Source organism: Zalophus californianus, chromosome 10, assembly GCF_009762305.2.
Source record: "Zalophus californianus isolate mZalCal1 chromosome 10, mZalCal1.pri.v2, whole genome shotgun sequence".
Taxonomy (NCBI): domain Eukaryota; kingdom Metazoa; phylum Chordata; class Mammalia; order Carnivora; family Otariidae; genus Zalophus; species Zalophus californianus.
Window position 1 is genome coordinate 88,534,027 of NC_045604.1, and position 26,046 is coordinate 88,560,072.

The following is a 26,046-nucleotide window of genomic DNA, read 5'->3' on the forward strand; positions in this document are numbered from 1 at the left end:
AGTTGAATCATAAATCAAAATTATAACAATTCTGGTTTTCATAGGAGCTAGTGTATTTAGCTTTACCAGAGATGTTTATCTCTTCATATGGCTTTAATTTACTGTCTAGTGTCCATTAATTTCAATGTAAAAGAGTGTTTTTAGCATTTATTGTAGGGTAGATTTGATGGTAATGAACTCCCTCATCTTTTGTTTATTGGGGAATTTCTTATTTTCTCCTTATTTTTGAAGGACAGTTTTGTTGGTATAGATGTTTTTTTCTCACTTTAAATATATCATTCCACTACATTCTAGCCTCAAAAATTTCTACTGAGGAGCTCCTGGGTGGCTCAGTCAGTTAAGCATCCAACTCTTGATTTTGGCTAAGACCATGATCTCTTGGTCCTGGGATAAAGCCCCGGATTGGGGGGGGTCCAAGCTCAGTGGGGAGTCTGCTTGAGGATTTTCTCTCTCCCTCTATCTCTGCCCCTCCCCCTGCTCGTGATCTCTCTCAAAAAAATAAATAAATCTTTTTTAAAAAATTAAACTAAAATTAAATTATAGATGAATTGAGGAATTAGCTTATCTTTGCATAAAAATCCTGGGATTTTAAGTGGGATTCCAGAAGATTGACATACTTGTAGTGAACATATCTTTCCATGTGTTGGATCTCATTAAATGTCTCAGAATAATGGTTTTAAAGTTGTATAGGAATTTTACACTAAACAGAGAATTCAGCTTCTTTGGATATAAGATCAAGAAGCAATAATACTGTGTGCAATTTATTTCTATATATATTATGTTTTAATATTTAAATGATTTTATATTTTTATGTCCTGGTGGTCTATTGAATGCAACTGATTTTTTTAAAAGATTTATTTGTTTATTTTAGAGTGTGTGTGTGAGCAAGGGGAGAGGCAGAGAGAGAGGGAGAGAAGCAGACTCCCCACTGAGCACAGAGCCCAACGTGGGGCTGGATCCCAGGACCCTGAGATCATCACTTGAGATGAAATCAAGAACCTAATGCTTGGGGGGCGGAGCAAGATGGCGGAGGAGTAGGAGACCTAGATTTCGTCTGGTCTCAGGAATTCAACTGAATAGGGATCAAACCATTCTGAACACCTACGAACTCAACAGGAGATCGAACAGGAGAGTAGCAACAACTCTCTGAACAGAGAAGCGACCACTTACTGGAAGGTAGGACGTGCGGAGAAGTGAATCCGAGGCGATATTCGGGAGGATAGACGGCGGGGGAGGGGCCTCCGCCGGCCGCTTCTGGCAAGTGCTAGAGCCGCGGAGCACAAAATCGGACCTTTTAAAAGTTGGCTCGGCGGAGGGACATCGCTGCAGTGGCTAAGCGGGGGGTGGAATCCTCCCGGGACAGTGTGGTCTCAGGACCCTTGGGGTCACAGAGAGACCGGGGGTGCCTGAGTGCGGCAGAGCTCCCAGGTGTCGGGGCGGGGAAGCCAGCTGCAGAGACGGAGCAGAGTCGCGGGCTCTCAGCTCGGGGTTGCCATAAACTGTGATCTGCGGCCCAGTCGGGGCACGGCTCCCCCAGCAGGGACCCAACAAGCAGCAGATCCGGGGAGACTCCCCTTCCTTCCCGGGGAGGAGCGGTGCGGGAACGCACTGCAGGGATCTGCTGGATTTGGAGACTCCGAGCGGGGTCGGGTGCCAGAGATAGCAACGCTCGATCACAGGCCGGGTGAGCACGGAGTGCGGCCAGAGACCGGGGACACGGGAGTGACTGCTTTTCTCTGGGGGCGCACTGAGGAGTGGGGCCCCGAGTTCTCGGCTCCTCCGGGCAGAGACTGGGAGGCCGCCATTTTCGCCCTGCTCCTCCAAAGCTGTACCGAGAGCTTGCAGGGAACAAAAGCTCCTGAGAGCAAACTGGAGCAGCTTCCTTAGCCCGGACCGACAAGGGCGGGGCAATTCTGCCTCCGGCAAAGACATTTGGAAACCACAGCAACAGGCCCCTCCCCCAGAAGATCAACACAAACAGCCAGCAAGCCAAGACCAAGTTGATCGATCAAGGAGAATAGGAGAACTCCAGCGCTAGGGGAATACTGCACATAGATTCATGGCTTCTTTTTTTTTTTTTTTTTTTTTTTTTTACCATGACTCATTATTTCATCAAAGTTAATTTTTGTTGACTTTTTTTTATTTTTCTTTTTCCCTTTTTCAACCAACACCTTATAAATCCCTTTTTTTAAAAAAAAAAAACATTTTTTATTTTTTTTTCATTTTTAGAGTCATATTTTATCCCTTCATAGTAGTTATCCTTGTTTTTGGCATATATATATAAGTTGTTCTCTCTTTAAAATTTTGAGGTACAGTTTCTTCTAACAGATCAAAATATACCCTAAACCACTAGTGTATGGCTTTGTTCTAGTCTCCTGCCTGATCACATTCTCTCCCTTTTTCCTTTTTTTTTTTTTTTCCTTAAATCTCCTTTCTTTTTTCAAACAACTTATCTTACCAAGTCCTTTTATAAAATCTTTTATAATTTTCATCTTTACAGTCATCTTCCATCCCTTCATTGTATCAACCCTTATTTTGTACATATATGTCTTTCTTCCTTTAAAATTTTAGGAGGCACTTTTTTCTAACAGACCAAAATACGCCCAAAATCTAGTGTGTGGCACTGATCTATGCACTAGCCTGATCATATTTGATCATATTCTGCCTTTTTTGAATTGTTTTGTTTTTGTTTTTATCTTTTTTTCTTTTTTTTTTCTTTTTCTCTTTCTTTTTTCTTTCTTTCCCTTTCTTTTCCCCTGGTTTCAGGTCTTTTCTGATTTGTATACAGTATATTTGCTGGGGACTTTGTAAACCGTTAGCCTTTTGTTCTCTCATTCATCTATTCTCCTCTGGACAAAATGACAAGACGAAAGAAATCACCTCAGCAAAAAGAACAAGAGGTAGTACCGTCAGCCAGGGACCTACTCAATACGGACATTAGTACGATGTCGGACCTAGAGTTCAGAATCATGACTTTAAAGATACTAGCTGGGCTTGAAAAAAGCGTGGAAGTTATTAGAGAAACCCTTTCTGGAGAAATAAAAGAACTAAAATCTAACCAAATCGAAATCAAAAAGGCTATTGATGAGGTGCAATCAAAAATGGGGGCACTAAATGCTAGGATAAATGAGGCAGAAGAGAGAATCAGCGATATAGAAGACCAAATGATAGAAAATAAAGAGGCTGAGAAAAAGAGAGAGAAACAACTACAGGATCACGAGGGCAGAATTCGAGAGATAAGTGATACAATAAGACGAAACAACATTAGAATAATTGGGATCCCAGAAGAAGAAGAGAGAGAGAGAGGGGCAGAAGGTATATTGGAACAAATTATAGCAGAGAACTTCCCTAATGTGAGGAAGGAAACAGGCATTAAAATCCAGGAGGCACAGAGAACCCCTCTCAAAATCAATAAAAATAGGTCAACACCCCGACATCTAATAGTAAAACTTACGAGTCTCAGAGACAAAGAGAAAATCCTGAAAGCAGCTCGGGAGAAGAGATATGTAACCTACAATGGTAGAAACATTAGATTGGCAACAGACCTATCCACAGAGACCTGGCAGGCCAGAAAGGACTGGCAAGATATCTTCAGAGCACTAAACGAGAAAAATATACAGCCAAGAATACTATATCCAGCTAGGCTATCATTGAAAATAGAAGGAGAGATCAAAAGCTTCCAGAACAAACAAAAACTAAAGGAATTTGCAAACACGAAACCAGCCCTCCAAGAAATATTGAGAGGGGTCCTCTAAGCAAAGAGAGAACCTAAAAGCAGCAAAGAGCAGAAACGAACACAGACAACAGACAGTTAACAGTCACCTTACAGGTAATACAATGGCACTAAATTCATACCTTTCAATAGTTACCCTGAATGTAAATGGGCTAAATGCCCCAATCAAAAGACACAGGCTATCAGATTGGATTAAAAAACAAGACCCATCCATATGCTGTCTGCAAGAGACTCATTTTAGACCCAAAGACACCCCCAGATTGAAAGTGAGGGGGTGGAAAACCATTTACCATGCTAATGGACACCAAAAGAAAGCTGGGGTGGCAATCCTTATATCAGACAAACTAGATTTTAAAACAAAGACTGTAATAAGAGATGAGGAAGGACACTATATCCTACTTAAAGGGTCTATCCAACAAGAAGATCTAACAATTGTAAATATCTATGCCCCGAACATGGGAGCAGCCAATTATATAAGGCAATTAATAACAAAAGCAAAGAAACACATTGACAACAATACAATAATAGTGGGGGACTTTAACACCCCCCTGACTGAAATGGACAGATCATCTAAGCAAAAGATCAACAAGGAAATAAAGACTTTAAATGACACACTGGACCAAATGGACTTCACAGACATATTCAGAACATTCCATCCCAAAGCAACGGAATACACATTCTTCTCTAGTGCCCATGGAACATTCTCCAGAATTGATCACATCCTAGGTCACAAATCAGGTCTCAATCGGTACCAAAAGATTGGGATCATTCCCTGCATATTTTCAGACCACAATGCTTTGAAACTAGAACTCAACCACAAGAGGAAAGTCGGAAAGAACTCAAATACATGGAGGCTAAAGAGCATCCTACTAAAGAATGAATGGGTCAACCAAGAAATTAAAGAAGAATTAAAAAAATTCATGGAAACCAATGAAAATGAAAACACAACTGTTCAAAATCTTTGGGATACAGCAAAGGCAGTCCTGAGAGGAAAGTATATAGCAATACAAGCCTTTCTCAAGAAACAAGAAAGGTCTCAAATACACAACCTAACCCTACACCTAAAGGAGCTGGAGAAAGAACAGCAAAGAAAGCCTAAACCCAGCAGGAGAAGAGAAATCATAAAGATCAGAGCAGAAATCAATGAACTAGAAACCAAAAGAACAGTAGAACAGATCAACGAAACTAGGAGCTGGTTCTTTGAAAGAATTAACAAGATTGATAAACCCCTGGCCAGACTGATCAAAAAGAAAAGAGAAATGACCCAAATCAACAAAATCATGAATGAAAGAGGAGAGATCACAAGCAACACCAAAGAAATACAAACAATTATAAGAACATATTATGAGCAACTCTATGCCAGCAAATTAGATAACCTGGAAGAAATGGGTGCATTCCTAGAGATGTATCAACTACCAAAATTGAACCAGGAAGAAATAGAAAACCTGAACAGACCTATAACCACTAAGGAAATTGAAACAGTCATCAAAAATCTCCCAAGAAACAAAAGCCCAGGGCCAGATGGCTTCCCAGGGGAATTCTATCAGACATTTCAAGAAGAATTAATACCTATTCTCCTGAAACTGTTCCAAAAAATAGAAATGGAAGGGAAACTTCCAAACTCATTTTATGAGGCCAGCATTACCTTGATCCCAAAACCAGACAAAGACCCCATCAAAAAAGAGAATTACAGACCAATATCCTTGATGAACATGGATGCAAAAATTCTCACCAAAATACTAGCCAATAGGATCCAACAGTACATTAAAAGGATTATTCACCACGACCAAGTGGGATTTATCCCTGGGCTGCAAGGCTGGTTCAACATCCGCAAATCAATCAACGTGATACAATACATTAACAAAAGAAAGAACAAGAATCATATGATCCTCTCAATAGATGCAGAAAAAGCATTTGACAAAGTACAACATCCTTTCTTGATCAAAACTCTTCAGAGTATAGGGATAGAGGGTACATACCTCAATATCATAAAAGCCATCTACGAAAAACCTACAGCGAATATCATTCTCAATGGGGAAAGGCTGAGAGCTTTTCCCCTAAGGTCAGGAACGCGGCAGGGATGTCCACTCTCACCACTGCTATTCAACATAGTATTAGAAGTCCTAGCCACAGCAATCAGACAACAAAAAGAAATCAAAGGCATCCAAATCGGCAAAGAGGAAGTCAAACTCTCACTCTTTGCAGATGATATGATACTGTATGTGGAAAACCCAAAAGACTCCACCCCAAAACTGCTAGAAATCATACAGGAATTCAGTAAAGTAGCAGGATATAAAATCAATGCACAGAAATCAGTGGCATTCCTATACACCAACAACAAGACAGAAGAGAGACAAATCAAGGAGTCTATCCCATTTACAATTGCACCCAAAACCATTAGATACCTAGGAATAAATCTAACCAAAGAGGCAAAGGATCTGTACTCAGAAAACTATAAAATACTCATGAAAGAAATTGAAGAAGACACAAAGAAATGGAAAAACGTTCCATGCTCATGGATTGGGAGAATCAACATTGTGAAGATGTCAATGTTACCTAGAGCAATCTACACATTCAATGCAATCCCCATCAAAATACCATCCACTTTTTTCAAAGAAATGGAACAAATAATCCTAAAATTTGTATGGAACCAGAAGAGACCCAGAATAGCCAGAGGAATACTGAAAAAGAAAAGCAAAGCTGGCGGCATCACAATTCCGGACTTCCAGCTCTATTACAAAGCTGTCATCATCAAGACAGTATGGTACTGGCACAAAAACAGACACATAGATCAATGGAACAGAATCGAGAGCCCAGAAATGGACCCTCAACTCTATGGTCAACTTATTTTTGACAAAGCAGGAAAGAATGTCCAATGGCAAAAAGACAGTCTCTTCAACAAATGGTGTTGGGAAAATTGGACAGCCACATGCAGAAGAATGAAACTGGACCATTTCCTTACACCACACACAAAAATAGACTCCACATGGTTGAAAGACCTAAACGTGAGACAGGAGTCCATCCAAATCCTAAAGGAGAACACAGGTAGCAACCTTTTCGACCTTAGCCGCAGCAACTTCTTCCTAGAAACATCGCCAAAGGCACGGGAAGCCAGGGCAAAAATGAACTATTGGGATTTCATCAAGATAAAAAGCTTCTGCACAGCAAAAGAAACAGTCCACAAAACCAAAAGACAACCGACAGAATGGGAGAAAATATTTGCAAATGACATATCAGATAAAGGGCTAGTATCCAAAATCTATAAAGAACTTATCAAACTCAACACCCAAAGAACAAATAATCCAATCAAGAAATGGGCAGAAGACATGAACAGACATTTCTCCAAAGAAGACATCGAAATGGCCAACAGGCACATGAAAAAGTGCTCAACATCGCTTGGCATCAGGGAAATCCAAATCAAAACCTCAATGAGATACCACCTCACACCCGTCAGAATGGCTAAAATTAACAAGTCAGGGAACGACAGATGTTGGCGGGGATGTGGAGAAAGGGGAACCCTCCTACACTGTTGGTGGGAATGCAAGCTGGTGCAACCCCTCTGGAAAACAGTATGGAGGTTCCTCAAACAGTTGAAATTAGAGCTACCGTTCGATCCAGCAATTGCACTACTGGGTATTTACCACAAAGATACAAATGTAGGGACCCGAAGGGGTACGTGTACCCCAATGTTTATAGCAGCAATGTCCACCATAGCCAAACTGTGGAAAGAGCCAAGATGCCCATCGACAGACGAATGGATAAAGAAGATGTGGTTTATATACACAATGGAATATTATGCAGCCATCAAAAGGAATGAGATCTTGCCATTTGCAACGACGTGGATGGAACTGGAGGGTGTTATGCTGAGTGAAATAAGTCAATCAGAGAAAGACATGTATCACATGACCTCACTGATATGAGGAATTCTTAATCTCAGGAAAGAAACTGAGTGTTACTGGAGTGGTTGGGGGTGGGAGGGATGGGGTGGTTGGGTGATAGATATTGGGGAGGGTATGTGCTACGGTGAGCGCTGTGAATTGTGCAAGACTGTTGAATCACAGATCTGTACTTCTGAAACAAATAATGCAACATATTTTGAGAAAAAAGAAAAAGAAGAAGATAACAGGAGAGGAAGAAAAGGGGAGTATGTCAGAGGGGGAGAGGAACCATGAGAGATGATGGACTCTGAAAAACAAACTGAGGGTTCTAGAGGGGAGGGGGGTAGGGGGATGGGTTAGCCTGGTGATGGGCATTGAGGAGGGCACGTTCTGCATGGAGCACTGGGTGTTATGAACAAACAATGAATCATGGAACACTGCACCAAAAACTAATGATGTAATATATGGTGATTAACATAACAATAAAAAAATCAAGTAGAAAAAAAAAATAAAAAATAAAAAAATAAAAAATAAATAAATAAATAAATAAATAAATTAAAAAAAAAAAAAAAAAAAAAGAACCTAATGCTTAACCAACTGAGCCAGCCAGGAACCCTGAGTGCAATTGATTTTTAAATATTGAACTTGTATTGAACAAAATTACTAAATTCTCTTAATTCTAATATTTATCTATAAATTATATTGGAATGTTTACTTATAAATCATTGACTGCTCCAGATAACAAAGGTTTATTTTCCTTTCCAACCCTATGCTTTTTTTTTTCTTACCTTATTACAATGGCTAGAACCTCTCCTCAGCATGGAATAGAAATGGCAGTTGCAGATTCTCAATCTGAAACTCACAGGCAAATTTTCTTATTCATGTTTTGTTTTTACCTGTAAATACCTCTTATTTACCCTCATTGACAAAAGATATTTTCGTTGTTTATAGAATTTGAGGTTTGCCATTATTTTTCTTTAGCAAATTGAGCTGTTATTTCACCATCTCTAGTTTCCATCTACTTTTGAGAAATTAGCTCAGTCTGATATTCCTTTATAGATAATCTTTCTTTTCTCTGTAGCTGCCTTTTATATATTCTTTGTTTTACATAAGCTTCAATATGAAATATTTAGATATGAATCTTTTAAAATTTTGTCCTGCTTGGAATGTGTTGACATTCTTCAATTTATCAGTTGGTATCTTTAATTGGTTCTGGATCATTTTCACTTACGATTTCCTCAACTATTTCTCCTGTTCCTTTCTTTCTCTCCTTCTGCAAGTTCAGCTATCCAGATATTTCCAATGTATCTCTGACTTTCATGATTCCCCATTTTTGTTAATTTTTGTGCTGCATCCTAGGTGCTTTCTTATTACCTAATCTCCAGGCTAAGTTAATTTCTTCCATTGTCATTAAATTGCTGTCAAATGCATTCACAAAGTTTGTAACATGCTTTATTTATTATTTATTTTTAGTTTTTAGGTGTTATATATGGTTCATTCCCAAAATATCCAAGTGACTTTATACTTTTCTTTTTCATAAAGATTTTTTAAATTTTATAAAGTTTTTAATTTTAATTCTAGTATGGTTAGCATACAGTATAATATCAGTTTCAGGTGGACAATATAGTGATGCAGCAATTCCATACATAATTCAATGCTCATCATGATAAGTGTACTTTTCATTGCCATCATCTATTTCACCCATCCCCCACCTACCTCCCCTCTGATAACCATCAATTTGTCCTCTATAGTTAAGAGTCTGTTTCTTGGTTTGTTTCTCTCCCTCTTTTCCCTTTTGTTTGTTTGTTTCTTAAGTTCTGCATATGAAATGAAATCATATGGTATTTGTCTTTCTCTGACTTGTTTCACTTAGCATTATACTCTCTAGATCCATCCATGTTGTTGCAAATGGCAAGATTTCATTCTTTTTTATGACTGAGTAATATTCCATTGTATATATATGTATATACCACTTCTTTATCCATTCATCAGTCAATGGACAGTTGGGCTGCCTCCATAATTTGGCTATTGTAAATAATGCTACAATAAACATTGGGGTGCATTTATCCATTTGAATTGTGTTTTTCTCTCTTTGGGGTAAATACCCAATGGTGGAATTACTGGATCAATCATAGGGTAGTTCTATTTTTAATTTTTTGAGGAAACTCCATACTGTTTTCCACAGTGGCTGTACCAGTTTCCATTCTCACCAACAGTGCAGGAGGGTTTTCCTTTCTCCACACCCTCTTCAGCACCTGTTGTTTCTTGTGTGGTTTATTTTAACCATTCTGACAGGTGTGAGATGATACCTCACTATAGTTTTGATTTGCATTTCCCTGATGATGAGTGATGTTAAGCATCTTTTCATGTGCCTGTTGGCCATCTGGATGTTTTCTTTGGAGAAATGTCTTGTTCATGTCTTCTGCCCATTTTTTATTGGATTATTTGGTTTCTGGGTGTTGAGTTGTATAAGTTCTTTACATATTTTGTTCTTTTTTACATATTTTGGATACTAACCCTTTATTGTATATGTCATTTGCAAATATCTTCTCACATTCAGTAGGTTGTCTTTTAGTTTTGTTGTTTCCTTCACTGTGCAGAAGCTTTCTATTTTAATGTGGTCCCAATATTATATTTTTGCTATTATTTCCCTTGTCTCAGGAGACATATCTAGAAAAATCTTGCTGTGGCCAATGTCAAAGAAATTATTGCCTGTGTTCTCTTCTAAGAATTTTATGGTTTTGGGTCTCACATTTAGGTCTTTAATCCATTTTGATTTTATTTTTGTGTGTGGTGAAAGAAAGTAGTCCATTTTCATTCTTTTGCATGTAGCTGTCCAGTTTTCCCAACACCATTTGTTGAAGAGACTGGAGACTGTTTTTGTCCCATTGCATATTCTTGTCTCTTTTGTCAAAGATTAATTGACCATATAATCATGGGTTTGTTTCTGGGCTTCTATCCTGTTCCATTTATCTATGTGTCTGTTTTTGTGCCAGTATCACAGTGTTTTGATTACTACAGCTTTGTAGTACAACTTGAAATCTGGAATTGTGATACCTCCAGCTTCATTTTTTTATTAATATATTTTTAAGTTTTAAAAATGTATCATTTGCACAATCATTGCACATTTGATCTGATAATCCCAATATCTGAAGTCATTTCAAATATGTTTCTCGTGAGTATTGTTTCTACTGATGGCATTCATGGTTATCTTTTTCTTTGTTCATTGAGTTATGGTTGTATGAAGCTCATTTACTTTCAAAATTAGATGGGAGAATAATTTTATACCTAGAATAGAAGAAAGGGTTTATTTTGATTTCTGGCAAGAGATTAGGGGTGTAAACAACCTGGGATTACTGTAAATTAATTAATAAAATCTCAGAGGAAAAGGTATGAATTTTAAGTATTTAGAATAATTTTAACTATTTTTAATTTTAATTAATTTTAATAAAATGATGTTATATTTTTCTCTTGTCTGTGTGCCTCTGAATGCAAATCCATTAAAGGGTTGGTTATTGGGAAAACAACACTCATTGCATTCTCCTGTTTGTGGGAGTGGGGAAAGGCTTTGCTTCTGGTTCAGCCTTACTGTGAAACAAGTTCTACAAATGTGTAAGTTGTACCCAGTGCAAAAAACTTCCATGGTGGCCATGTCCTTTAGAGTTTCTTATTAATGAGGAGAGAATCTCATATTCTAATACTCCTACAAATTCAGTGGGCTCCGGGATTTTAACTTTTTCATTCCTAAGATCATTAAAAGTGAATTGAGGAACCTGTTATTCCAACTTATTACAATAGATCCAGCAGCCATCACTGTGTAGGCTTTAGAAAATAAAAATTCTTGGTAAGACTCTTAGAGACATGGCCTGGAGGACTGTGGTCTTCTATCTCATCCAGGGATGCTCAGCGGGATAGATGACTTGGGTCCTTATTAAGGCAATTCTCATAATCAGGTGAAGTCAAGAGTTGGCTATTGTCCTCAATCTGATGCATTGCTGGAATACATGACTGGTCGGGAAATAATGATCATGTGTGCCAGATTATGGGGAGTCTCTGAGCCCCAAATTCAGCTGTATGTGAATAGATGGTTGAGTTCAGTGCAACTGGAACCCCATGCTGACAAGCTTATCAGAACCTACAGGTGAGTCATTTCATTATGATGATCTTTTTGTTGCTGCCATTAATGTTGACATGCTTCCCTATGTTTCTGATGTTTGAAATAAATGAGCACAGCTCCACCCAGGTCCCTCTGTCACACAATTATCTAATTGTAAAACTATCTCACAAGTTGCTAGGTTTCAGGTAATAGTAATAAGACAGATCAATGTAGTTCCATGTATTTCCTTTGCAGAGATGGAACTAAATATCCCAGTTCTATTTGAACTGTAGCCTCTAAATCTCAAAAGAGATTATATTATTCTTCCAAGTGTCCATCTGGTTGTCTCCCAAGAAAGGAGGAATCTAGGTCCCTTGAATTATGGTAGATTTTTATACTTGGGAAATCATGGTACCCTAAGCACAAGTAAATAAATGTCCCTGACAGTGTACCTAAAATCAGTTACATAAAATCATTCATCTACAGGGGCACCTGGGTGGCTCAGATGGTTAAGTGTCTGCCTTCGGCTCAGGTCATGATCCCAGGGTCCTGGGATCAAGCCCCCATCGGGCTCCTGGCTCAGCAGGGAGCTTGCTTCTCCCTCTCCCTCTGCCTCTCCCCCTGCTCATGCTCTCTCTCTCTCTGTATCTCTGTGTCTCAAATGAATTTTAAAAAAAAGTCACTCATCTACATTTCAAATGAAATGGACTCTGAGAAACAAACTGAGGGTTTTAGAGGGGAGGGGGGTGGGGGATGGGTTAGCCCGGTGATGGGTATTAAGGAGGGCATGTACTGCATGCAGCACTGGGTGTTATATGAAAACAATGAATCGTGGATCACTACATCAAAAACTAATGATGTACTGTATGGTAACTAACATAACATAATAAAATTAAATTAAATTTAAAAAAGAAAGAAAATTAATTGGTATATACACCTGTACTGGGTTTGCTAACTTATTGAAGTACAACTAATCAGCATTGTGGAATTCTATATTACATGTTTGTGGATATGTTTGTGCTCTTTCCTATAAGTTACTAATTTGTATAACTTCCCTTTCCCCTAAATTTTCTCTCCTTCTATGACCATAAAGTGGAGGAACCAAACGTAGGCTGAGTACTGCTATTGCCCTAATGGGAAAGACCTCAGTCATTTTGCTGGACGAGCCATCAACTGGCATGGACCCTGTAGCCCGACACCTGCTCTGGGATGCTGTGACACGGACACGTGAAAGTGGCAAAGCCATCATTATAACTTCCCATAGGTGTGACTCATTTGGATGCTTGAATGAGGGTTGGCAAGTATGATAGTGGCTTATACGCAAGAATTATTTGGGGTTAGGAATATTGACAGTAAATTTGCATAGGTATGTGATTTCCACCTTAGTACTAATGAATGGAATGACCACAAATCTTTGTTGAGTTAAATAATTAAGAATGGGGAAAGAGCAAGAAGTTTGGGAGCTGTTGTGTCTGGGGATTAGTACTCTACTACTAATTGTTTGAAAGCTTTTCATTTTCCAACTATGATCTTTATGATTAGCAAATTCCATTTCACACTGAAAAGAGAGTCACAACATCCTGGCTCCCTTTGAACCACAGAATGTCCTCCAAACCAGAACTTTCTATGCTATCATGTTTTGCTAGAATGGAGGGATGTGATGCCTTCTGTACCAGGCTGGCCATCATGGTGCAGGGAAAGTTCCTGTGCCTGGGTAGCCCTCAGCACCTCAAAAACAAGTTTGGCAACATTTACATCCTGAAGGTCAAGGTCAAGATCGATGCACAGGAGGATAAACGGGATCCTCTAAAGTATTTCATCACACTGACATTCCCAGGTAAATTAGGTTGAACTAACTTTTATAGAGATGTGTTAAATCATGGGTTTTTTTTGTTTCACCATCCATATGTTTTATGTCTTCAATAAATTTCCTATGGGTTATTGATATTTATTGATCTTCCATAGTAAATTCCTTTTGGGAATCCTTCTTCCTATAGTTTCTTAGCATAATAAGGCATATGTTTTCCACACATACAAAGGTTCTCACTCAGCTCTTGTATCACTTTAATAAGGCAGCTTTGGATTCAAGCTGTCAATATAAATTATATCACTAAAGTCATATTTTTTAGTACAATTCTCAATTATTTTCACATATTACCCATGCAAAGTTTAAAGGCTTTTTCCTCCAACTAAGCATGTATCCCTAGTCTCTTGATGTCTCAGCCAGGCTGCTTCTCCCTCTTCCTCTGCCCCTACCAGCCCCTTGTGCTCTCACTCTCGGGCTCTCGCTCTCTCTCAATTAACTAAATAAAATCTTTTAAAAGAAAAAAGGACATACAAGTCCAAAGTCTTTCAGTATTTTTTCGGTTCTGGAGGTGACATATTCCTTGTTTATAAATTTTACATAAGCCCGTTTAGGCTGTTACTGGTCCATGAGCCCAGGTTGGGTGGGGCGCCCCTCAACCAAAGGCTCTAGGATCTGTCCAAGTTAAAATCGCCTGTTGGGGGGTGACTGGGTGGCTCAATCGGTGAAGCGTCTCCCTTTGGCTCAGGTCATGATCTCAGGGTCCTGAGATGAAGCGCAGCGTGGGGCTCCCTGCTCAGTGGGGAGGCTGCTTCTCCCTCTGCCTTTGACCCCCTCCTCCAGCTCCAGCTCTCTCTCAAGTACATAAATAAAATCTTTTTAAAAAATATCACCCATTATTTCCCTAAGTGAAAAGGCTTTAGCAAGCACCTCTCTAGTTTCCTGGAATCCCTGGAATTGTCCATGGGCTCCTGATGCAAGAAACAGCCCTCCTTGGCCCTGGGTTATAGACCATGAAAGGAGCAATTGTTGGCCGTGCACTAGGCTCTCCTGGAAACAGTCTCTCACAGACTCTGAGCCTTCATAACCCGCTGTCTGTTACTCCGCAGGTCATGGTACCCCACCAGCTTAATGTAGTTACCAAGACCTTCTTGCTACAGACTGAACCAGTCTGCATATCCAACCTGCAGGTGGGGGCGGCTGCTTGGGTCCACAGTCCTTGTCAGATTCCGCGGCGTGCGGGACGTCAGCCTTGCTTTCTGTCCCTTGGCTACTTCAGGATTCCCTTGGGATCAACTGAGTGACCATCAATGGCAGTTGACACATTTTGGTTTTGACGCCATCTCTCCTTCCTGGTCAGGTGCCAGCCACACTTCCTAGAGAAGCACTTGTCCTAGTCCTTAAAAGTCTCAGCCCCAGGCTGAAAATGATGTGGACATACCAGAGTCCACTGGGATGGAGAGCGTGAGATTAAGATTCCATAGGAAGTGTTGTCTTGGCATCGGGGAACATCAGAGGGCCTCCAATGGCCTTACTCTAAGTTCCCTTCGCCCTCTGCTCCCACGGATTGGGTCTCCTGGCCAAACAGCCCTCCTTATCCCAGGGACCAGGCACAGTTTCTCCTCAAGTCGTAAGGTCCAGTTCCCTGACAGCCTGTGGAATTATCCAGCAAGCCAGCCATGCCCTCCTGCAGGAAGTAGGGCTCACCTTCACTCTCTTGTTACTCCAAGGTCTGACCCCCCACAGCCCTTGTTCTTTCTGCTCCCAGGTGCACCCCCCTGTGGCCCTGCACGGTATGGGCCAAAAGTACACGTGGGTTATAAATTACTGTCGAGCTCATCTGTTCAGCACCCGGGCATCCCATTACATTAGGGTGGGAAACACTCCCCCACCAATGGGTGAAGAGGAGAAAAATTAAATCCTTCTGCTGCTCTGTACCTTTGTCAAAGCACAATGATGAGTCTCATGGACTTGAATTTATATGGATAATAATCTATTTGGGGCTTGTAAGAATTCACCTCTGGCTAAAGGGCGGCCTGTATGTGAATGATGAGCAGGAGGGAAGGCTGCAAAAGCAAGGGCTTGGAAGGTCTCTTAAAGGTCGAACTCCAGGGAATGGGGAACCCTCAAATAATTACAGCAGGGAAGTAATATCAGATTTTCATCTCACTTCGTCCTAACAGCAGCATGGAGAATGGATGCAAGGGAGGCGGAGAGTGGAACCAGCAAGATCAGCGGGCAGTCTACTGCACTAGTCTGTGCAAGAGACAGGAATGGGTGAACCAGAACACTGGCAACAGAAAGGGAGGGACGGATTCCCCCCGTTACAGAGTCATGTGCTGCTGCTCCTGTCGCCACCGCTGTCGCTGCCCGTGGTGCCCCGGCTCCTCCGCTGCACTTCGAGGTGGCAGCCGCGGGCGGGGCCTCGGACGCAGGATCCAGGGCACCGTGCGCCTTCGCTGCCCTGGCAAGTCCGGGTGCAGCCGCCGCCCGCCGCAGGTGATGCCGCCACCTCCCGCCTCAGCATAAGCCGTGGCTTGGCGGCCAAGCTGCCCGGGCTGCCCCTCAAGGAAGTGCACGCCTGTCTGTAACGTGCCGCCGGGTCTCAGGATGGAGGAGTGAAGCCTCCGTCGCCGCAGGTTCCAGCCTTTGGAGCCCCCCCCTGAAGCCGAGTCCCTGGAGAGCGCCCGGAGGGAGCAGCGTGGCCGCCTGGTCCAGGAATGTTTACCCTTGCAGAAGTTGCTTCACTTAATGACATTCAACCAACTTACCAAATCCTGAAACCATGGTGGGACGTGTTTATGGATTACCTGGCTGTCGTTATGTTGATGGTAGCCATCTTTGCAGGAACCATGCAACTTACCAAAGATCAGGTGGTCTGCTTGCCAGTATTGCCATCTCCTGTAAATTCAAAGGCACACACGCCCCCGGGATATGGCGCCATCACCACCAATATCCCCAAGATGGAAGCAGCCACTGACCAAGACCAAGACGGGCGGGTGGCAAGTGACATTTCCTTTGGCACATCTGCTGTGACACCTGACATACCTCTCAGAGCCACATATCCTCACACCGATTCGACAGTTCCAAATCAGGAGACAAAGAAAGAGAAGAAAGATCCAACAGGCCGAAAGACAAACCTGGATTTTCAGCAATATGTATTTATTAATCAGATGTGTTACCATCCGGCCCTTCCGTGGTATTCTAAGTACTTTCCATACCTTGCTCTCATACATACTATTATTCTCATGGTCAGTAACAACTTTTGGTTCAAATATCCCAAAACATGCTCAAAAGTAGAACATTTTGTTTCAATATTAGGAAAGTGCTTTGAATCTCCTTGGACTACTAAAGCGTTGTCTGAGACAGCGTGTGAAGACTTGGAGGAAAACAAGCAGAGAATAACAGGTGCCCAGACTCTACCAAAGCATGTGTCTACCAGCAGTGATGAAGGGAGCCCTAGTGCCAGTACCCCAATGATCAACAAAACAGGCTTCAAATCCTCAGCCGAGAAGCCTGTGATTGAAGTCCCCAGCATGACCATCCTGGATAAAAAAGATGGGGAACAGGCCAAAGCCCTGTTTGAGAAAGTAAGGAAGTTCCATGCTCACGTGGAAGACAGTGACTTGATCTACAAGCTCTACGTGGTCCAAACATTTATCAAAACAGCCAAATTCATTTTCAGCCTCTGCTATACTGCAAACTTCGTCAACGCCATCAGCTTTGAACATGTCTGCAAGCCCAAAGTGGAGCACCTGACTGGTTATGAGGTATTCGAGTGCACCCACAACATGGCTTAACATGCTGAAAAAGCTTCTCATCAGTTATATATCCATTATTTGTGTTTATGGTTTTATCTGCTTCTACACTCGCTTCTGGTTGTTCAGGATACCTTTGAAGGAATATTCTTTCGAAAAAGTCAAAGAAGAGAGCAGTTTCAGTGACATTCCAGATGTCAAAAACGATTTTATGTTCCTCCTGCACATGGTAGACCAGTACGACCAGCTGTATTCAAAGCGCTTTGGTGTGTTCCTGTCAGAAGTCAGTGAAAATAAACTTAGGGAAATTAGTTTGAACCACGAGTGGACATTTGAAAAACTTCGGCAGCACGTGTCCCGCAACGCCCAGGACAAGCAGGAGCTCCATCCGTTCATGCTGTCCGGTGTGCCTGACGCCATCTTTGACCTCAGAGACCTGGATGTGCTAAAACTTGAACTGATTCCGGAAGCTAAAATTCCCGCTAAGATTTCTCAGATGACTAACCTCCAAGAGCTTCACCTCTGCCACTGCCCTGCAAAAGTGGAACAGACTGCTTTTAGCTTCCTCCGAGATCACTTGAGATGCCTTCACGTGAAGTTCACTGACGTTGCTGAAATCCCTGCCTGGGTGTACCTGCTCAAAAACCTTTGAGAGTTGTACTTGATAGGCAATTTGAACTCTGAGAACAATAGGATGATCGGACTCGAATCTCTCCGAGAGTTGCGCCACCTTAAGATTCTCCACATGAAGAGTAATTTGACCAAAGTTCCCTCCAACATTACAGATGTGGCTCCACATCTTACAAAGTTAGTCATTCATAATGACGGCACTAAACTCTTGGTACTGAACAGCCTTAAGAAAATGATGAATGTTGCCGAGCTCGAACTTCAGAACTGTGAGCTGGAGAGAATCCCCCATGCTATTTTCAGCCTCTCAAATCTGCAGGAACTGGACTTAAAATCAAATAACATCCACACAATTGAGGAGATCATCAGTTTCCAGCATTGAAAATGACTGACGTGCTTAAAATTATGGCATAATAAAATCGCTACCATTCCTCCCTCCATCACCCATGTCAGAAACTTGGAGTCACTTTATTTCTCTAACAACAAGCTCGAATCCTTACCCGTGGCAGTGTTCAGTTTACAGAAACTCAGATGCTTAGAGGTAAGCTACAACATTTCAGTGATTCCGATAGAAATAGGATTGCTTCAGAACCTACAGTATTTGCATATCACTGGGAACAAAGTGGACATTCTGCCAAAACAGTTGTTCAAATGCGTGAAGTTGAGGACTTTGAATCTGGGGCAAAACTGCATCACCTTCCTCCCGGAGAAGATTGGTCAGCTCTCCCAGCTCACTCAGCTGGAGCTGAAGGGGAACTGCTTGGACCGCCTGCCAGCCCAGCTGGGCCAGTGTCGCCTGCTCAAGAAAAGCGGACTTGTCATGGAAGATCACCTTTTTGACACCCTGCCACTCGAAGTCAAAGAAGCATTGAATCAAGACATAAATATTCCCTTTGCGAGTGGGATTTAAACTGAGATGATCCATGCACATCCGTGCGCAGGAACAACTTCCTAGATTGCAAACACTCACATACAAGTTATTGCAAGATAATGCATTTTAGGAGTAGATACATCTTTAAAAATAAAACACAGAGAGGATGCATAGAAGGCTGATAGAAGATGTAACTGAATGTTCCCTGTTTGTAGTGTTTTCAGTCATTCATTTCCAAATCTTTTTTTCTTTTTTTCTTTTGGGGAAAGGGAAGGAACAATTATAATCACTAATCTTGGTTTCTTTTTAAATCGTTTGTAACTTGGATGCTGCCGCTACTGAATGTTTACAAATTGCTTGCCTGCTAAAGTAAATGATCAAATTGACATTTTTCTTACTATAAAAAAAAAAAGAAAGAAAGGGAGAGACGGATTTAAGATATTTGGCAGGCTGAAGATACAGCAGAATGGAAAATTAATGGAATGGAATGAGGTCTTTAAAGAAGTCTGAATGGGGGGCCACCTGGGTGGCTCAGTCGGTTTAGCATCTTCCTTTGGCTCAGGTCATGCTCTCAGGGACCCAGGAATTAAGCACCAAATCAGGTTCCCTGCTCACCAGGGGGGCCTGCTTCTCCCTCGCCCTCTGCCACCGCTCCCCCCGCCTGTGCTCTCCTGCTCTCTCTGTCAAATAAATAAATAAAAGTTAAAAAAAAAAAAAGAAGAAGAAGAAGAAAAGAAGTCTGAACGGATTGTTTCCAGAATACAGTGGAGTAATTAGCCTGGAACTGCAAATGAAGATTTGGAGTGGCTTTTGAGGAAATGAACAAGGGAGTTGACCATGGACATTTGAAGTAAAAACCCATCAAATACTGATCAACAGGAGCTACTTAAGTAATTTAGGGTATATCCAATAATGCCTGCATTTCCTTTTAAAGAAGAAATTGGAATTCATTCACATTTGTAAAGATCTCGAAGGCAGAGTGATTTTTTTTTTTAAAAAAGCAAGTCAGGGAATACTATATGCCTAAATAGACAAATACACATATATTTCTAAAGGCCTGAGAGAAATCAGGTTACCCATGAAGTGGATTCCTAGGCAACATAAAATGAAATGGAAAAAACAATTAAAAATAAAAAAAAGGAGAAAGAGAAATGGGATGTAGATGGGAAAATCAAACTTGCACTTTTTGAAAAAATGTATTCCTCTTAAACGTTCATGCTATACACCTACTTTCTCAAACAAGACGTGGGCGCTCGTGTAATCAATAAGTTTGGAACATTAAAACAAGGTGATGTTTTCCTTACCGAAGGTATATGTAGATACCTGCTCCTTATGAAAACATCAAAGGATTACAGACAATACTGGAAGTACCATTGACCACAGCCTCCAACCCCACCAATGTCTACTCTCATAAGAAATAAGCACCATTTTCAGTTTGGTGAATACCTCTGCAGTCACCAAAAGACGCTTTTTCTGTTAACGCATAAAAGAATATTTTTATTAAGCTGAAAGCAAAACTTCAAATAGTACGTTTTGCAAAAGGACATTTTGGGATAAGGTAAACACATAGAGTGACTTGGGGTCTTCCGAGCGCTGTCTCGTCTCTGGCTTGAGGATCCTCTATTTCTTGGAGAGGCCTTTGGCCACCATTCCAACCTTCTTGGCAGGTGACAGTGTTTGGGGCGTGTACGTGGGCAAAGCATCAGTGACAGCATTTAGAATAAGGTGCTCCGATCCATCTGTTTCCGGTCCAGGTGGGGTAACAAGAGACACAGCTGTGGTGCGGGGCTTCACATCTTTTTTCCAGGGTGTGGACCCTAGAGTAGTGTTCAGACATGGTAGGCCTTGTTTCATAGCCAGTTTTCCCCTTCCTCCGGAATCTGGGGGCTTCATGTCATGAGCAGAGGGTTTTGGAGGTGGCAAAGCTGAATGAGATTCCACTTCTAGAAACTGGACGAAAAGTCCTGAAAAAGAATTCTCGGCCATAGGTCCGTGATCTGGCTTCACACGTGTGTTGGGGGCGCTTTTGGGTCCAAGCCCCCGAGTCATCCAGCTGGTAACACCACCTGGCCCTTCACTGAAGAGCTGCCACATCTGGTCTTCTCCGATCCCCAGCATGCTTCCCATCAACCTTAACGCTTCCTGCCATTCGGCATCAGGTGCTTGGAAAGATCCCAGGAAGAGTCTCCTTAGGAGGGTTTTGTCCACCATTCCTTCGGACTTACTGACTAAGTTCATCAGTTTCTTCTGTGTGTCCTCCAGGATTTCCTGCTGGACCTCATTCTGTTTCTTGAATTATTGGAGTTGGACTTCCTTTAGCTCCAAGTCAGCATTTGTTTTATGGAATTGTCCCTGCAATGACTTCAGTTTTCCTTCCAGGCTGTCTGCCTTTTCCATCCATTCGGCGAGTTCCAACTTGAGGTCAGCTAGGATGTGACCATACCGCTTTCCTTCTTCCTGGGAGGCAGCGAGCTGGAGCGCGGTGTCCTCTTTCTGCTGGGTCACCACGTGCAGTTGCTCCTGCAGCGACTCTACCTGCAGACTGGCTCCTCGGCTGGCATTTTCCATGGCAGTGGAAGACACAACGAGTTTTCCCTGCAAGACCGTCACTTCCTTCCTGAGTTGAGCCACTTTGTCTTCTGAGGCCAGAGCTTCCCGGCGATGAGCGTCTTCGGCTTCTAGAGCCAGGTGTCGCCGTCTCTCCAGCTCCTGGGTTAGGCGTAATTCGCTCTCACATAAATGCTGAACCTCCTTCTGGAGGGCACAGGTTTCCATTTGTTTCTGTTTCAGGGCCAACAGGACTTCATCTCTCTCACAAGGCAGCCTATGTGTCTCTTGCAATGCCTGATTTCCCACTTCCTTTTCTCTAGAGGTTTTCACGACTTTTGCATTTTCCTCTTTCAGTTGAAACACATCCATTTCAAACCCTACTATTCTCTCCCTCAGATTGGTGACCGTCTGCCTCAAAAGCTCATTTTCACTCACTTGGCTACTGAAGTTCTCCTGTAAAGAAAGCAATTCCTCACTTTTCGCTTGGATTCGGAGCTCCTGATCCTGAATGAAGTTTTGTAGAACAGCCTGTTTCTCCTTCAGCTGCTCGATGTCAGAATCCCTGTGTTCCTGCCGTTGGCCTTCTCCTTCTCCTTCTCGTGGCAGCCACTGAATCAATCCATCTCTGCTTATCTTCCTGGAGGGTTCGAATCATTGTATCTTTTTCTTGCATTGATTTTGGTAGCTCTTCTACCTCCTCTTGGAGCAACTGAGAAGCCTCACTCCTCTGTCAGATTTCATGGCCTCCAGAGAGTCCGCTGACTCCGAGGAGTCGGTGGAGGGCTGGAGGAAAATCACGTCCAGTTTCCCTAGAAGGAGATCCTTGGCATTGCAAAGCTCCCCGATGCTGAGCTGCATTTGTGCCAGTTCCTTCTCTAAATGTTGTAAATGTATTTCATTGCCTTTGTACGGTTCGATCAGGTCACTGGAGGTCGTCTGGAGTTCACAATCCTTCTCGCTGCTGGTGAAAGCCCGCGCCTGGAGTTGTGCCAGATCTCTCTGAAGCTGGGGTGACTTAAGCTTCATATTTAGGACTGTGGTCATCACCTGCTGTTTCCACTCTTCCATGATCTTCACTCGCTGTTTTAATGTGTCCCGTTCCTGGAGAAGCTGCTTCAACTGATCCATATTAGTTCCTCGAACCTCCTTACCAGTGCTGGATGGTTGCAGGAGTGTCAATAAAGTCTGACATTTCTGACTTAACGCATCCACTTCGAGGTCTTTTTCTCGAATAATGTGTGATAAATTCTGAATCCTTTCTCTAATTATCTCCTGACCACTACTCTCAATTCTAGTGGACAGTTTTTGATTTTCCTCTTGCATTCTCTGGAGGTCTGCTCCTGTGACAGTAATGCTATCTGCCATTTTGTCATATTCTGTCTTCAGATCGCTGTTCTCCCTCGTTTTCTCGTTTAAGGCAGCCAAGACCTGTTCGCTTTTCCCAGCATACTCTTGCAATTGCCGCTGAAGTCGCTCCACGTCCCCGTTCTGGCTGTGAGAAGCCGCAGAGATCCTGCTGGAAAGACCCTGAATCTCCAAATCTTTCTGCTGGATGATCTGAGTTAGTTTACCAATCTCCTCTTTGGAGAGCCGATCGATCTGTTCCGTCAGTCGGATGTTCTGTTCAGTTAGAAACTTCATCTCCAGTTTGTGTTCTTTGATTCCTAGGACGAATCTTTGAGTTTCGGCTTCAGATGAATCAAGCTTTTCACTTCCGTTTTCTCTAGGAAGAGGCTGACTTCTTGTGACTTCCACATCATCACAGTCTTCTGTTGGAATGTGCTGGCTTTTGTCAGGCAGCCGGGCTTTCATCTGTTCTATCGTGTCCTGCAAATTCTGAGTCTCCTCGTCTTTTGCTGAAAGGAGCTGAGCGTGTTCAATAGTCATCTGCTCCTGCCGGTATTGGAGATGGTCCACTTTCTGCTTCTGCTCTTGTGAAGAATGAAGCAGTCCTATCTTCCCCTGCTGCTGGTTGTGAATGATCTTCTGTTGCTCTCTGATTTCCCCCTCAGATCATCTTTTAATTCCTGGAGTTGAAACACCTCACACTCTAGTTCTATGATCTTGTCCAGGATTTTAGGGTCGACCGCAGGTACAGAGTGACTCTGTTGTCTTGGGCTCTCCAGTTCTTCTCTCAGATGATGATTTTCGTCTGTCACGGATGGGAGACACCTGTCTTTGTCCTCCACGGATGGCTGGAAAATGTCATTGCCTCTGAAGGTTTGGGTAGACTGACCGAATTCCTCCTGAAGCTCTGGACTTCCTGTACGTTCTTCAATATACATCTCTTTCTCTTTAATGAGTTGTGTCAATCGCTTCTGCTCCTCCAAAGCAGAGGACAGCATTTCCTTCGTTCCTTTGTGGTCGGCGTCCATCTGCTCGATCCTCTTTTTGAGGTGTACTATTTCCAGGTCTTTCTCTTGACTGTGTTGAATGAAATGCACATGCTCTAAAGGGGACCATTCTTTGATAGTTTGCTCATACTTGTTCATTTCCTCCAACAGCTTCTTTTCCACCCGAGACAATTTTGCTATTAACCGTCCTTTTTCTCTTTTTAAAGCCCTCACAGCAGTGTTGTTTTCCAGAGAATCCTCATTGTTCCGGCGAATAGATTCTTCCAGCTGATGTCTTACATCCTGGAGCGCCAAAACCAACTTTTGGTTTTCTGCTCTGAGATCAGAAGCAACGTTGTTTAAATTGTCATTCAGCCGCTCCATTTCTGCAAGTTGTTGCTTCAACCTTCTAAGCTCAGTTTCCCTTTCTTGAAGTAAGTCATCTTTCCCATGACCAGCAGAGTATTGATCTTGCAGGTCTTCTATCCGTTTTGCATACTCGAGGAGTTGTTTGTGGTGCCTGTCCCCGACGTCAGCCAGTTTTTCTTGATGGACACTGAGCAGTGTCGCAACTCCGAGTTGATGTTCCTCAATCTCTCTCATCCGCCGCTCTTCTAGGTCCCTGATGGTGCTCTTCAGTTTCCAGGTGGCATTGGAGTCTGAGCTATTCGGTCCCTTGGACAAACGTTTCCAAAGTGAAAGCTCAGCCCTCCAGTGTTTCAATCTCATTGAGGAGTCTATTGATTTGTGTCTGAGATGATATGACATCAGCAAAGTCCATCGTGAGATCCGAGTTGTAGCCGGTGAAGGAAGTCTCACTGCCATCCCCTCCCCGCTGGGAATGGCCTAGGCCAGAGCCCAGGCCACCAACCCAGGAGCACATCTTCGCGGTCATACAACTGTCGTGGTCTGCTGTGGAAAAGCGTCCAGCGCAGTCGGACTACCCCGCCAAGTGTCCCAGGACCCCTGCCTGCGCCAGGCTATAAATCCGAAGACAATGGGCGTTTCTAGGCAACACCTGCGCGGGCCCGGGCCCCGCCTCCCCTGCGCAGGCCAGGTTGCTAGCAAATGCCAAGGCCTTGGGCCTTCCCAAGGCCGACTATGGCCACTGGTCCCGGTCCCAGCCGCTCAGCCCCACGACTTCCCAGCCAGGGCTGGGCCCCTTCCCCTTCTCCCCCTGCTTCCTGTCTGTCCTGGGGGGGCCCCTAGCGAGTGCTCCTGCCTGACTGCCCCCAGGTGCCCGCTCACAGAAAATGCATCTGGCCCTGGACTTTCCCCTTAAGGTACACAAACTCCTGCTGCTTGTGCTTTCCACACAACAGTATCTTTTTAATCGAGGTGACTAGTACACAGTCACATGCATCCATTCACCTAGGAGAGCAGATCCGAGGTGCATTTGACAAATATCTACACCTGCGCAGAGGCCCGGCCCTCCAGGAGACTTTGGGCATTTCCAGCCTCCCGAGGCTCCAGAGTCTTCTGTCCCTCCGTGCCCTGCCACCCCTGCGGGGACGGTGTGTCACAGACCCGGGTCTGACGGTTCACCGGAGGCTCCGGGCGCTGGGCGCCTCCGCAGCCTAGCGCAGGTGTGCGGCCTAGACCGCGCAGGGGGTCGCAGGCGGCGGCGATGGCGATGCTGGAGAGGGGACCTCCGGGCCTGCACAAGGCGGCCCCGGGGTTCCCGCCACGGGTGGAGGAGGGGCTGGGAACCGCGTCCCAGGTCTGGCCCCCCTAAGGCCCCGACCTGCCACGCCACTGGATGAGAGGCGGCGAGGGCGGGGCGCTGGCTCCAGAGCCGCTTCCACTGCCGCCTCGGATGGACGTGAAGCGATGTCGCCCTCCCCCTCCCGCCCCCGGCCCGGGCGATTCCTCAGCTGCCCGGCCCTGGCCCTGCTGGCCGCCGCCGCCGCTAGAAAGAAGCGATCCAACTGCATGAAGCAGCTGACCAACCAGACCGTGGGCAGGCGAGTGCGTCGATCCCGGTCGGCAGGAGCCTGGACCAGGGTCTGGCGCTGGAAGGCCGGCTGCTCTCTTGGTGACGCGCTCCGGTCCCTTGCGGCGCCCCGCATCAGGCCTCGGGGTCCGGGCCCAGGGCTCCGCCACGCGGAGACCTGAAGCCTGGCTCGGTGCCGCTGCCCGAGACCCCGGGGAGCAGCGGGGTTGGTCGCCGCCTGTCCCCGTCGCCCTCTGTCCAGGCCCCGCCCACCATCGCCCTGGGGGGACTGGACCCGAGCCTTCCCTACCCTCCCCCCGGGATTTGCCCTGGGCGAAAACTCGGGTAACCAGTGAGCCCCAGGCCAAACAGACGCTGTGCTCTGCGGGCAAAGATCTCAGGCTTTCCGGGTCACCCCACTCTGCAGACCCTCCCACCTCCCAGCGCCTGAGGGCACTAAATG

The 26,046-nt window shown here is 43.8% G+C and overlaps 3 protein-coding genes across 3 annotated transcripts in view; 2 read left to right on the forward strand and 1 right to left on the reverse strand.

Moving 5' to 3' along the window:
- Positions 1–13,558, forward strand: part of LOC113932774 (ATP-binding cassette sub-family A member 3-like) — a 145,493-nt gene extending 131,935 nt beyond the window's left edge. Inside the window, 3 exon segments of the mRNA XM_035722218.1 lie at positions 11,565–11,752; positions 12,801–12,971; positions 13,354–13,558. Coding sequence (XP_035578111.1) covers positions 11,565–11,752; positions 12,801–12,971; positions 13,354–13,558 — 564 coding nt within the window.
- A 2,435-nt stretch (positions 13,559–15,993) lies between these two features.
- On the forward strand, positions 15,994–18,806 carry LOC113933498 (volume-regulated anion channel subunit LRRC8D-like). The gene is given in 3 exon segments (XM_027613671.2): positions 15,994–16,010; positions 16,230–17,308; positions 17,310–18,806. Coding segments are annotated over 2 exon segments (2,574 nt in total). The 5' UTR covers positions 15,994–16,010; positions 16,230–16,231.
- A 4,463-nt stretch (positions 18,807–23,269) lies between these two features.
- Positions 23,270–25,719, reverse strand: LOC118356021 (thyroid receptor-interacting protein 11-like). Its single transcript, XM_035722219.1, has 4 exons — positions 25,601–25,719; positions 25,395–25,559; positions 25,178–25,307; positions 23,270–24,325 (listed from the first exon to the last, which is right to left on the reverse strand). Exons 1-4 carry the CDS (start codon positions 25,717–25,719, stop codon positions 23,270–23,272), a joined length of 1,470 nt encoding a protein of 489 aa, XP_035578112.1.
- Between the last annotated feature and the right edge of the window lie 327 nt (positions 25,720–26,046).

Bases quoted from the DNA above. Each gene is read 5' to 3' on its own strand.
- LOC118356021 (XM_035722219.1), bottom strand. From the start codon at position 25,719: ATGCGGGGCGCCGCAAGGGACCGGAGCGCGTCACCAAGAGAGCAGCCG. The intron at 25,308-25,394 runs GTCGGGGCCTTA...CGCCTTGTGCAG, and splicing joins CTCATCCAGTGGCGTGGCAG to GCCCGGAGGTCCCCTCTCCA. The intron at 24,326-25,177 runs GTCTGTGACACA...CGTTTGTCCAAG, and splicing joins CGGTGAACCGTCAGACCCGG to GGACCGAATAGCTCAGACTC.